Below are 13,722 nucleotides of genomic sequence, written 5' to 3' on the forward strand. Positions count from 1 at the left end.
GTGACTAACGTAGACTCCCTTACACTCCTCCAACTTTAAATTAATTTTTTTTAATTAATTTTATTTAAAATATCTGCGGAAGAAACACATAAAATGACACATCTGATTATGAAGTAAATCGCTTGCGATCCAGCAACATCCGAAATTTTCCATTATAAATTTGCAGTCTATGGGCGCTAAAAACCCGTACGTGTATTTCGCCCATCTGCATCCTCTTCAAACCTGCGCCAACTTCACGTCCGATCGCCTTGTCAGTGTCAGAAGCCTGTTGTATTATTTTTAGATAAAAATAATCCCTAGACTTTGCGACTAAACAAACAGAAAAGTCTCCAAACAGTGATATGAACGAGAAATAACACGATTTCAATCAGAACGACTCCATTGCCGAAATTACGACTTATGTAATTCGCGCTGTTGACAAACAGTGCGGGTTTTGCGATCGGAAGTGTTGGTCGTGAATTTGTGTGGTTGAGAGCTTTTATTATCATGAATCAACCACCTAAGCAGCCGAAGAAAACTCCTATCGTGACTGATTACGAAATTTCAGACACCGTCTTGGGACTAGGCATAAACGGAAAGGTATTTCTTCCATTTCGTCTTTCATTATTTGCTTTTCGGCCATCTCTGAGGTTAGTCATGTTTTCTTCAGAATCCGCATTTCACAACTGCCGTGAAATTGAAACAACATTAATCACTCGTTGATCACACATCGATCGTTTACTCATTTCGCCCATACTCTGGAAGAGGAACAGGTGAAGACACCTGTGTTTTTTCTGTCATTGAATCCTTTGACGTTTTGTTTTGACTTTTTCTAAATTAGATCTCAGCTTTTCTATTTATAAAACGGTTTTCTCACACTTAACGCATTGTTTTGAATGCCAACATAATATTAGATGCTATGTGTAAATATTTGAAGAAAAAAATGTAGTAAAATTTATTCAAAATATATATTTAAAAAAAAGTAAATGTAATGTTTTATCAACAAAAAATGTGTGATGTGTTCGGGATATAAATTATAATTTTTAAAAATACATTTAAACCCTTATTCGCACCCCAATGGTGCATAGGGCACTGCGTCATATAAACTCAGTGTTATCTTGATCGTTTACACATGAAGGAAAGGTGATCAGCCCTCCGCTTCCGGTACCAGTCCAAGGTAATATTGAATAAATATAAGAGTGAAAAAAATCACTTATATTTATTTGACCCCCCCTGGGAATCGAACCCGGGACCTCCAGTACGGTAGCTGACCATTACGCTACGGAGGCGGACGAATAATTACCGTCCATCAAAATGCTATGGACGCTGTGTGCCTACAAGGTGTCAGCATGGTATCTGTAAAATAACCCTATGAACGCTGTGCGTACCAACATGTTTTGTATATGGTTTCCATACAAATAATTTTTCATTTTCATTTTCATTCAAACCCTTATCCGCACCCCAATGGTGCATAGGGCACTGCATCATATAAACGCAGTGTTATCTCGATCGTTAACACATGAAGGCAAAGTGATCAGCCCTCCGCTTCAGGTACCAGTCCAGGGTGATATTGAATAAACATTAGTGTGAAAAAATCACTCATATTTATTTGACCCCCCTGGGAATCAAACCCAGGATCTCCAGTACGGTAGCCGAGCGTGAAATTACACTACAGAGGCAGAAAAATACAATTAGAACTTTATATTTATCCACTTTATTTTTATTTATTTATAATTGTTTTTGGGCATTCACAATATGGTATAATGTTTTCTCTAACCCTTTCCACGCCCAATGGTGACAGAAAGTGTAGTTTTTGCATTTTGAAGAAAAGGTATTGTTTAATTATTTTTTTAAATATACTAAATATTTTTCAGATGGAGAAAAAACCTTCAGGTTTTACCTAAAAAAGATCTGTTGCGCCGTAAAAAGTTTAATAAGTGGCTTGATATTTATTTTTAATACATTGTATTATATTTTTAAACTTTAAAAACGATTTCCTGAAAAATCAGGTTTTTTTTAAATGACATTGTTAAAAAGAGTGAGCGATATATCGCTCACTCCTTTCAAGAACGTCATACATCAAAAAACTTGATTTTTCAGGAGAACGTTTTTAAAGTTTAAAAATATAACACAATGTATTAAAAATAAATATCAAGCCATTTATTGAACTTTTTACTGTGCACCAGATCTTTTTAGGTAAAACCTGGAGGTTTTTTCTCCATTAGAAAAATATTTGATATATTTAAAAAAATTATTTAACGAGACCTTTTCTTCAAAATGCAAAAACAACATTTTCTGCCCTGTAGCGGGTAAATATTAAGTTGAAAAATGCCTCTTTTGCTGGGATAAAGTACATTTTCTGGGCATTCCGAAAACATGCACAACTGAAAATTGACGATTTTTGATTTATGACGTTCTTGACAGGAGTGAGCGATATATGATAATATGTGACACATTTCGTCTTATTCAGATATTATGAAACACAAAGCTTTGTGTTTGATAATGTCTTAATAAGAGGAAACGCTTCACATATTATCATGTATATGTAAATAAAAGTACTTATATTTTTAAACTTTAAAAACGTCCTCCTGAAAAATCAAGTTTTTGTTTTTATGACGTTGTTGAAAGGAGTGTGTATGGCACACATTTGTGTTGTTGGAAGATGACCATCGCCAGTGTATAACGCGGGATTATCTTATGCTTGGAGTGTGCTTGTTGCAGGTTGTGCAATGTGTGGAGCGGAGCACGGGCACTAAGCGCGCGCTGAAGGTTCTGCGCGACAGTGTGAAGGCGCGCCGAGAGGTGGACCTGCACTGGAGAGCCAGCGGGTGCATCCACGTTGTTGCGGTGAGCTATTTTACTAAGGATTCAATAAGTTACACTTATCCTTGTATCTTGCTAGTTTTTTAAGGGACGGTTCATTTGTATATAAGGAACTCCTACCAAGTATCAAGCAGAGTGCGCTGACGTACTTCGGACACGTCATGAGAAATGAAAAATATCGTCTTCTCCACCTAATCATACAAGGAAAGATTGACGCCGAAGGACATCATGGCTGAAAAACCTACCTTAATGGTTTGGCAAAAGCACCAAATCTCTGATACAAGCTGCAGCATCCAAATTAAAGATAGCCATGATGATTGCCGATCTTCGTTACAAGTGGCACAGAAAAAAGAAGAAGAAGAATTTGTATATATAGTACAACCTGAATATGAGGGGCTCCAAGGGACTGGGATATTTTTCTCATGTATTTTTATTATTATTTTAATTTTATATTTCTCTTAAATTCATATATATTTTATTCCTTTGACTAATTTTTTAGTTTTCCTTTCTGCACATCGTATATAGGCAAAATCTTCAAATTATTTTTCCCATTTGTTCATATATCTTTTTGTTCTGACTATATTCTTTAACATGTCTCTCCACGCTTGATTTTTTTAAAGAATGTTTACTGGATATTTTATGTTTTTGAGAATATAGATATAGATTTTTATTTTATTTTTTAACTCCTACTAATTCTTCTTCTAACTCTTATCTGCGCCCAAAGGTGCAATGGCACTGCAACATATTGACGCAGTGTTATCTTAATTGTAACTTACACAAAGGCAAGGTGATCACTCCAGCGCTTCACGGACTATTTCTTTTCTTTACACCATATATATGCAAAATCCGACACGTCAATCTATTTTGTCCACCTCTCAATCTCAAATTTATGCAATTATATAGCTATAGCTTTTTCGAGGGTGAAACACACTAAATAAAAAATTGGAACGAGGATAACAAATCAATTTAATTATAAGTTACTGCCAAAATACTAATAATTATCTTATTTATTGATTCGGCATTAACTTTGTGGAATGACATGATTATTTTATTAAAATTAAACACTTGAACAATCCACTTAATCGAGTTTTATTTTTATTTACGACTAGTTTCGAAAACGACATTTGTTTTCTTCTTCTGGTACAAATGAAAATAATTGTTTTAATTTGTACCAGAAGGAGAAAACAACTGTCGTTTTCGAAACTAGTCGTAAATAAAAATAAAACTCGATTAAGTGGATTATTCAAGTGTTTAATTTTAATAAACTAATAATGATCAGTTACCCCCTCTGTGCCTAGTACAGCATTGTAGGTGCTTATTGTATATACATCAATTAATCACTTGCTGATAGCAATCTACTCGTAACACTATCATTATCATTGAGCGTACTTTATTAATATACCAATTATTACCACTAATGACAGCAGTTGCGGAATGCAAACATAGCAAGTATCATACGTATCATCAATACAATCAATACAAATATCTGGGCTTCATATACATACACAGGTTTCAAAAATTGAGTGGTTTAGTTGTCAATCATGGGTAAAATGGTGAATGTTGAATGTTACACATGTCGCTCACTCCTTTCAAGAACGTCATACACATTGCGAGACCGAGTAAGAAATACCGACATTCGAAACATGTGTAAGACGGAGGATATCGTGAGGTGGGGACGACAACGAAGGCGATACTGGAAGGAACATATGAACAGAATGTCAGAAGACAGACTTCCACGTATCCCTGAAGGACGCAGACCACCAGGCAGACCTCCGAAAAGATGGAAAGACAGCTGGGAGTCCACATCCCAAGAGCACAAACAGATCCCTAGGATCTACAAAAAGAAGAAGAAGAAGACATAAATTAAAATGGAGTTGTACAAATTAAACGCCAAATCAATAAGTAAATGTAATACGATTGTGTCTTGGTTCCAGATTGTGGACGTGTACGACAACACGTACGGCGGGGCGCGATGCCTGCTCGTGGTGATGGAGTGCATGCAGGGCGGGGAGCTCTTCCAGAGGATTCAGGACCACCAGGACGGCGCCTTCACCGAGAGACAAGCCGCCGAGGTGAGTGCCGCAGTGGTCACAGTGCTGCAAAATGCATGCCATCTTAACCTGGTAACTGCCAGCAGGTACATGTATGGCGGTAGCCAGCACGCCGCAATATTTACCACAAAAATAAAACCTTCTAAACATATCGTTATTGAAAGTGTAATAACGTTTAAATATAAAACTTGCCAAATAAATGAAAAATGAGTGAGGAAAGAACGGTAAAACAAATTTATGAGGCGAATATAAGTGGAAAAAAGAGCAGAGGAAGACCGAGAAAAACATGGCACGATCAGGTATGCCAAATACTTGAAAGTGGTCAGGTTAGGAGTCGTAACAATCGGCGGGTATGTATGAGGAGATGCATGAACGTGAAAGAGGCGAAGAATGTTTGCAAAGACAGAGTGGTGCGGTGTTCTATTTTCTCTGCCTACCCCTGCGGAGAAGCGGCGTGATGGTTAGTTAGTTAGTTAGTTAGTTACCGAATAAATGAAGAGCGTGCCAGTCCTGTAGTCATTTATCCATAATCATAAAATTAACTGTTCATGGTTCAGGGTTGTCACAAAATTTGTCATGGAAAATATGAAAACTAAATTATATGTCAAAAGTAATTGTTTATGTTACAGAAATAAAAATCAGAAAATTCTACCGCGAAATAAGTTTCAAATATAATATGAACCGCTATACATGAAACACGAAATAAAACTGTACTCTGTAGATGAAAAATTATATACGCAAAACATCGATCGAAATTCGGGGATTATTGGACAACCCTGAGCGCCATCAGTTGTTCCGACGACAAAGCTCTCTTTAATTTACGTTTAAAGTGGTAAAAACAAATTCTGTTTCAATTCCAAGTATGCAAAGATATTCTCAATAGATGTCACTATGCGTTCAATATATTTGTACATTTAAATTATTAATTCTCTTTAGTAAAAGCCCATTTAAAACGGCGCGTATGTATTAGCGTTTGTATTAGCGGTGCTCCGTTCTCAGAAAATTATGCGTCTTAAGACGCTTTTGGCAGTTAACCGGTTAACACATCGGAAAGGAGTGTTGAGATGGTTTGGATATAATGGAACGAATGAAAGATTCATAAAGGTATAGAAGGGAGAGAAAATGGCAGTCTGAAATCAGTTGTAGCTAGAGCCTAATAGCTAAACTGCGGTGCTTCACAGTGTCCTAGTACCAACAATGCCCATGCACCTCCATAAGTGAAGCATGGATTTTGCAGAAAAAGGATAAAATGCAGTCGGAATTAAATTTCTCAGTGCGGTAAAACCATGTATGATCAATGCTCGAATGGTGATATAAGGAATGAATGCAAGGCTCAAATGCAAGACTTTGATAAACATTATTTATCAAAATGACACATGTTATCAGGTGGTTTTGTTCATCAACTGGGACCCTAATTATACCCTGGCAGTCTGCCGCCCGACTCTCAGTGGTTACAAAAGGTGTATTGAGAAGGTTTGGGTATGTGGAACAAATGAGTGAAAACAGAACGGTAAAAAAAAGTTGATTGCATAGTCTTAAGGTGGAGAGTGACCGGAGTATTTCGCCGTATAACGTCGTAACAAATCAGTGAGCATCCGAAACTATAGATGGAGCGCTCGGCTCGCTGTACTGACTATGCGAACGCTCGCATCGTAACGTGTTACGTTACGACCAAATGCTCCGGTCAGTCTCCACCATTACAAACGGTGATTGGCAGACTGAGTACTGTAAAACTCGCCTTCCGCATAAGATGTGTCAATGTGCTCAGTATATGTGATCTTTTTGACAATCAAGTCAGGACTGCGTCATCCGATGCAGTCCCGGATTAGAATCAGAAGAGCGAGAGACCTAATTCCCCTCTGCATTCCAGATAATGCACTCCATATGCGTGGCGGTGCGCTACTTGCACGACGGCGACATCGCCCACCGAGACATCAAGCCGGAGAACCTGCTGTACTCCGGGACCGAGCCGGGAGCACTGCTCAAGCTGACTGACTTTGGGTTCGCCAAGGAAACCCGGAGCGCGGCGGATACTTTGCAAACGCCTTGCTACACCCCATACTACGTGGCGCCGGAGGTAACACTCACAAGTCCAAGCTAATTTTATACAATTATATATTTTCTTGCTCCAAGTATTCAGACTCTTGTGGCAATGGGCAGGACCTGTTGCGAGACAAGACCCCACAAGATGGACCCCTGAAATTTTTACACATTGTTGTCAGGCAGTTTTTCATCAACCCCGACTCTAATTAGTATTTTAATTAGGGTCGTATACTAATCACAGGTAACTGCAAACCCAATTCCCATCTGTAAAATGTTTTTTGGCATCTCAGACAGATCCCCATGATCTATAGAAAGATTAACACATTGTTTGCGGGAAACGTTTAAAAGCGTCTTTTCCATACTGTTGGTAGAGAGTGGGAGACGCTTGCAAGCGTTCTATTTGCTTACTTTAGGTAGAGCGCGAGAGACGCCTGCAAACATTGTACAGATGGGAATTGGGTGTTGCGGCTACTTGTGATTAGTATACTGAGGGTCGGGCGGCAGACTGCCAGAGTATAATTAGGGTCCTTTTCCATACTGTTGGTAGAGAGCGGGAGACACTTGCGAGCGTTCTATTTGCTTACTTTAGGTAGAGCGCGAGAGACGCCTGCAAACATTGTACAGATGGGAATTGGGTGTTGCGGCTACTTGTGATTAGTATACTGAGGGTCGGGCAGCAGACTACCATAGTATAATTAGGGTCCTTTTCCATACTGTTGGTAGAGAGCGGGAGACGCTTGCGAGCGTTCTATTTGCTTACTTTAGGTAGAGCGCGAGAGACGCCTGCAAACATTGTACAGTTGGGAATTGGGTGTTGCGGCTACTTGTGATTAGTATACTGAGGGTCGGGCAGCAGACTACCATAGTATAATTAGGGTCCTTTTCCATACTGTTGGTAGAGAGCGGGAGACGCTTGCGAGCGTTCTATTTGCTTACTTTAGGTAGAGCGCGAGAGACGCCTGCAAACATTGTACAGATGGGAATTGGGTGTTGCGGCTACTTGTGATTAGTCTGAAGGTCGGGCGGCAGACTGGCAGAGTATTATTAGGGTCCCAGTTGATAAACAAAACCGCCCGACAGCAATGTGTTAAGCAGAAGAAAAAGACATTATTTTATACCCAGTGAACGTGTTAAAGGATCACTTTGTTTGTACATGTCGCTCACTCCTTTCAAGAACGTCATAAATCAAAAATTGTTAATTTTCAGTTGTGCATGTTTTCGGAATGCCCAGAAAATGTACTATATTCCAGCAAAAGCGGTATATTTTTAATTTAATATTTACCTGCTACAGGGCAGAAAGTATTGTTTTTGCATTTTGAAGAAAAGGTATTGTTTAATTATTTTTTTAAATATACTAAATATTTTTCAAATGGAGAAAAAACCTACAGGTTTTACTTAAAAAGATCGGGTGCACGGTAAAAAGTTCAATAAGTGGCTTGATATTTATTTTTAGTACATTGTATTATATTCTTAAACATTAAAAACGATCTCCTTAAAAATCAAGTTTTTAGATATATTATGTTGTTGAAGGAGTGAGCGATGTGTGTAAAGTTTGCCATACTTACTTGAACGATTATTTGTAACAAGTTGATTTTGGTTTTAGGTTCTCGGACCAGACAAATATGACAAGTCATGTGACATCTGGTCGCTCGGTGTGGTCATGTACATCCTGCTGTGCGGCTTCCCGCCCTTCTACTCCAACAACGGGCTCGCCATATCCCCCGGAATGAAGAGGGTAGGTCCCGGAATACTCTAATCGCAAAATGCTGCTGTAATTTTATTTACATAACTTGATGACAAAGTTTGATGACGCATAGGGCGCTGTGTCGTATCGGGGCAGTGTTGTCTTGATCGTTTATTGCATGACAGGAAGGTGATTGATCAGTCCTGCGCCTCTTGTACAGGTTCAAGGTGATATAAAATAAATATGAGAGTGAAAATCATCCATATGTATATATATATTATGTATGTAAATATGAAAAAAATATAATCCTTTAATTTTTTTATATCGAACCCGGGACCTCCAGAACGGTAGTCGAGCGCGCTGACCATTACACTACGGAGGCGGATTTTTTCACTCTTATATTTATTCAATATTACCCTGGACTGGTACCTGAAGCGGAGGGCTGATCACCTTTCCTTCATGTGTAAACGATCGAGATAACACTGCGTTTATATGACACAGTGCCCTATGCACCATTGGGGTGCGGATAAGGGTTGTATTATTATTATTTATTAATTTTTTAATATAATCGCCCTACCCATACGAACAAACATGGTACGTCCGTCATATTTTCGCCCTAAAGCAACAAGCTGTATTCCGTACGTTCAGGTACATTATATTAAATAAAAAATTACAAACATTCATTAGAATATTATTATAAAAAAATAATTAACATCCTATGTTGAGAGCCTCTGGCTTGCTGAGGATATAAAAAGGGTCATAAAAGAGTCTATCCTTTAAATTTTTTATCTGGTACATTGTAAAGTAAATGACAAATTTTGTGACAACCCTGCACCATGAATAATTAATTTTATGATTTTGTATAAATGACTGTGAATTTTTGTGAATTTTTGTCCGCCTCCGTAGTGTAATGGTCAGCACGCTCGGCTACCGTTCTGGAGGTCCCGGGTTCGATTCCCAAGGGGGGTATAAGTGATTTTTTCACTGTAATATTTATTCAATATTACCATGGACTGGTACCTGAAGCAGAGGGCTGATCACCCTTCCTTCATGTGTAAACGATCGAGATAACACTGCGTTAATATGACACAGTGCCCTATGCACCATTGGGGTGCGGATAAGGGTTTTATTTATTATTGTTATAAATGACTGAACGACTGGCGCGCTCTTCATTTATTTGGCAAGTTTTATTAATACACTTTTAACAACTATATGTTTAGAAGGTTTTATTTTTGTGGTGTCGTGGCGTGCTGGGTACCGCCATACATGTACCTACCGGCGGTTAACCGGTTAATATATAAAATAATGATGTGATAAAATCTTCCAGAGGATACGACTGGGACAGTTTGACTTCCCGGACCCGGAGTGGTCCAACGTGTCCAAGGACGCCAAGAGCCTCATCAAGGGAATGCTCTCCGTGGACCCATCCACCCGCCTCACCATAGAACAGGTCAGTCTCCCCGTTCCCGCTCCCGCAGGTGCTGTGGCATAGTTGGGCAGACGCTCGGCTGCAAAACTGCCATCGCAGATTCTATTCCCCGCCAAGTACAAGAAAATTTATATGATGCAGTGCCCTATGCACCATCGGGTGCGGATAAGGGTTGGAAGAAGATGGAAGACGAAGAAACCTCTATCTATCATTCCTCAAATAATCGTTTTTCCGGATGTGTTGTTTATTTCTTCTACCAATTCATTTAATTGAATTTAATGTCCGCCTCCATAGTGTAGTGGTTAGCGCGCTAGGCTACCATGCTGGAGGCCCCGGGTTCGATTCCCTAGAGGGTCAAAATAAATATTGGTGATTTTTCAGTATGATATTTATTTAATATGACCCTGGACTGGTACCTGAAGCGGAAGGCTGATCACCTTTCCTTCGTGTATTTAACGATCAAGATAGCACTGCTTCTATACGATGCAGTGCCCTATGCACCATTGGGGTGCGGAGAAGGGTTAGAAGAAGAATTTAATGTATGATCATATCTCCTTGTGCATTAACCTCAGAAATGCCAGTTCAATGCGTATGTCTAATAGTAAGTGTACCGACCGAATGCAGGTGATGAACGGACGCTGGATCAAGATGCACCGCAGCGTGCCGCAGACGCCGCTGCACACGGGGCGCCTGCTGCGGGAGGGCGGGGAGGCGTGGGGCGAGGTGCAGGACGAGATGACCCGCTCCCTGGCCACCATGCGCGTAGACTACGATCAGGTACAGCCTTCTGCAGTCATTCTATCCACAATTTTTTTTTTATTTGTATACATTTATTTTAATCACAATTTATACATATTTAGAATTTTTTTTCGCAGAGACCCACCAAGCCATCTTGTGTGTCTTGTCGGTGGAGTTCTTTTTTAATACATTTTTTATTGTTTTTTTGCGCCATTGCACTAACTGTGCCAAAAATATTTTATGTGAGACAGAGAGAGGGAACACGCTAACGTAAAAGTACATCAGTTCTGTCCTAAAAGCACCTATTATTTCAATTTTCAATTTTTCAATTTATTCAACAACAAAAAAATAATATATACATAAAAAACAATATTCAAGGCGTATATATTAAAAGTAAGCAAGAAGACTTAAAGGTGTAGAAGAATCCCGCTTCGGAAAACTCCTTCGGACACATGGAACAGATCAATATCCAATGTGATATTGTTCAACATAGCGGTAGCTCTTCCTACAGGCATAACCATCGGCAGGTTGGTCCTGTGTATAGGAATGTGAAACAATCTATGTCGCCGCTGTCTTAGGTAACTATCGGGAACATACAGACCAATGTTCCGGATAATTTCAGGATTATCGATCATACCGCGCAACAATCGATAAAAATGCGTAATCAAATACACATTCCTTCTAGTCTCTAAACTATTGTAGCCGAGCATACCCTGGAGAAACTGGGTCGGGTAGAGCCGAGGATAATAGCCGTACTCTCTCATGTTGAGATACCTCAAAAACTTCTTTTGGACACCCGGCAGGCCGCGGGTTGGCTACCCTTGACTTAAACCATCCTATGGTAGATCGTTAGCCCAGACTTCCATATTCTTCTTCATCTGTGTTGACATGTCAATATCGATACATCATCCGTAGGGTGAATAATCTAGTCTGTCGGAATAAGTAATAAATCTTGTCCATGTTTTCAGGTCCAAATGAAGACGTTGGACGCCAGCAACAACGCTCTCCTCAACAAGCGTCGGAGCAAAGCGACGGCCTAGCCGCGTCCGCAAGCGGGCCGTGTCGCCGTGCGGACGTTGCGTCGGCAACGCCACCCGAGGATTGCCGTTTGGCAAAATATTTACTAATATTTGTCCTTGGAAACTTAAACACAATTAGTCAAAATGTACTTCTTTCCTCTGTTATGAATCAAAGCGGTATTTGTCGAGGAATTTCGGATTGCATTGTCACCGTCCACAAAGTCAATCAGACGATTTATTTGCTCATTATGCGACACAACACGAAGCTGAGAAGAACTTCACGTAGAGCTTGCATTTTTAGCATTTTACTTTCTTTTACTTACTTAACAGAAATTCCTCACTATACGTTTTATTTATTAAATTTTTTTTTTACATAACTTTTTACTTATTACAATTTAAAAGTGATTTAAAAAATAACTTGATTCAAATATTGGCGTTGTATAATTTAGTAGATTAATTTTAAAGTAGCAAATAGACCCCTGTTATTGCCAGTTTCATATATATTTATATATTCAAACCCATTTTACAATTTTTCATTATGTATTTAATAATTTGTTTGAAAAATAATTTGTCATAATATTGTCTGTTTTTCAAAATGTAGGATATAATAATTCTCTCACTCTCAACCCTTGTCTGCACCCCAATGGTGCATAGGGCACTGCATAATATAAACGCAGTGTTATCTTGATCGTTAAGCCATGAAGGAAAGGTGATCAGCCCTCTGCTTCGGGTACCAGTCCAGGGTAATATTTATATATTTATTTAAAGGAATTATACGCAAAGCGTCTATTTTAGATGCTTGTCTGCAGGTAAGATAGTCAGGATAGGGAAGGTAAATGTGAAAAATACATCACAAACACCCAGACCGATTGAAAATAAATCTTTCTTGAATTCATTTTGCAATTGGTGGGAATCGAACCCGCGACGCCAGTTTCGCAGTTGAGCGTCTATCCAACTACTCCACGGCACCGTTGAACAAATATTAGACTGAAAAAATCACTTTTATATATTTGATCAAGATAACAATGCTTCTATATGACGCAGTGCCCTATGCACCATTGGATGTGGACATGGGTTAGAAGAAGAAGAATGCCAACTTACTGATAAACAAAATATATTAAAAATCATGGGTTTTAAATACTTGGTACTGCTATTATTATTATTATACTAATTATGCACGTGTCAATGACTGGGGGGTGTCTATAACAATGCTATTTACTCTACTAAAAGAATAATATAAAAAAAAAAATACTTATTTTTTTTGCAAAATGTTTTTTACTAGTGTTTAAAATCGGACAGGTGAGATATATATCGTGAGTGTACTGGCAAAAAACGTTAACTTGAAAATATGCAATTTTGACTTTATGATGCAAATTATAAGGTTTTCAACGTTCTACAAACTCATTAATCGATTCGGCAGTCACTTAGTGGTAAAATCTATCCATTTTTAATTAAAATTTGACTTAGTCAATACCACTATTTCTTAAAATCTACTGTGACACGTGTTTCCATGTATCCCGCATCATTTTCAAACACCGTGTCACAGTAAATTTGAAGAAATAGTGGTATTTTCTAAGTAAATTTTAATTAAAATGTTCTAACTGGCAAAATACACTTAGTAGTTTGAAATGTCATATTTTGTTTTGAATATTATAAATTAAACCCTGAAGAGGGCAACAGGTTGTTGCCGAAACTAGTTGGTTGTTACAATGATTTTTTTTTACCACTTGAGTTTTATTATAGACTACATGTTTCAGAAGTTAAACTTCCATCATTCAGGTCTGTATAATAACTAAAATATAAAATTGTTCTATAAATAAGGAGAGGGGAAAGTAAGGGGAAGGGTTAGCGGTCAAGGGGCAGAGTTTGAAAACAAAGGAAAAATGAAAAGCAAAGGTGAAGTGTTTTCTTTAATCATTGTAACATGTCTTACCACAAAGTTAATGCCGAAACAAT

General features: G+C 38.5%; 1 protein-coding gene across 2 annotated transcripts; it reads left to right on the forward strand.

Moving 5' to 3' along the window:
* The first annotated feature begins 213 nt into the window (after positions 1 to 213).
* LOC148313110 (MAP kinase-activated protein kinase 2-like) lies at positions 214 to 13,650 on the forward strand. 2 transcript variants are annotated; one of them, XR_015838307.1, is made up of 9 exons: positions 219 to 579; positions 2,701 to 2,826; positions 4,737 to 4,874; positions 6,724 to 6,930; positions 8,500 to 8,631; positions 9,908 to 10,030; positions 10,634 to 10,786; positions 11,716 to 12,397; positions 12,811 to 13,650. XR_015838307.1 is itself a non-coding variant. In XM_088267872.1 (8 exons), the coding sequence occupies exons 1-8, from the start codon at positions 487 to 489 to the stop codon at positions 11,785 to 11,787; spliced, it is 1,044 nt and encodes a 347-aa protein (XP_088123998.1). In that variant the 5' UTR covers positions 214 to 486; the 3' UTR covers positions 11,788 to 12,890. The 2 variants fall into 2 exon arrangements, 1 of the variants encoding a protein (XP_088123998.1); XM_088267872.1 differs by having other exon boundaries at positions 214 to 579; positions 11,716 to 12,890.
* The last annotated feature ends 72 nt before the right edge of the window (positions 13,651 to 13,722 follow it).

The sequence above is a fragment of the Brachycentrus maculatus genome, unplaced genomic scaffold (genome assembly GCF_059751285.1).
Source record: "Brachycentrus maculatus isolate JH-2025_06_01 unplaced genomic scaffold, ASM5975128v1 h1tg000020l, whole genome shotgun sequence".
NCBI classification, from domain to species: domain Eukaryota; kingdom Metazoa; phylum Arthropoda; class Insecta; order Trichoptera; family Brachycentridae; genus Brachycentrus; species Brachycentrus maculatus.

Coding starts and splice junctions, on each gene's coding strand:
- LOC148313110 (XM_088267872.1), top strand. CDS start 487: ATGAATCAACCACCTAAGCAGCCGAAGAAAACTCCTATCGTGACTGAT. Junction 2,827..4,736: donor GGTGCATCCACGTTGTTGCG/GTGAGCTATTTT, acceptor TCTTGGTTCCAG/ATTGTGGACGTGTACGACAA. Junction 10,031..10,633: donor CCCGCCTCACCATAGAACAG/GTCAGTCTCCCC, acceptor GACCGAATGCAG/GTGATGAACGGACGCTGGAT.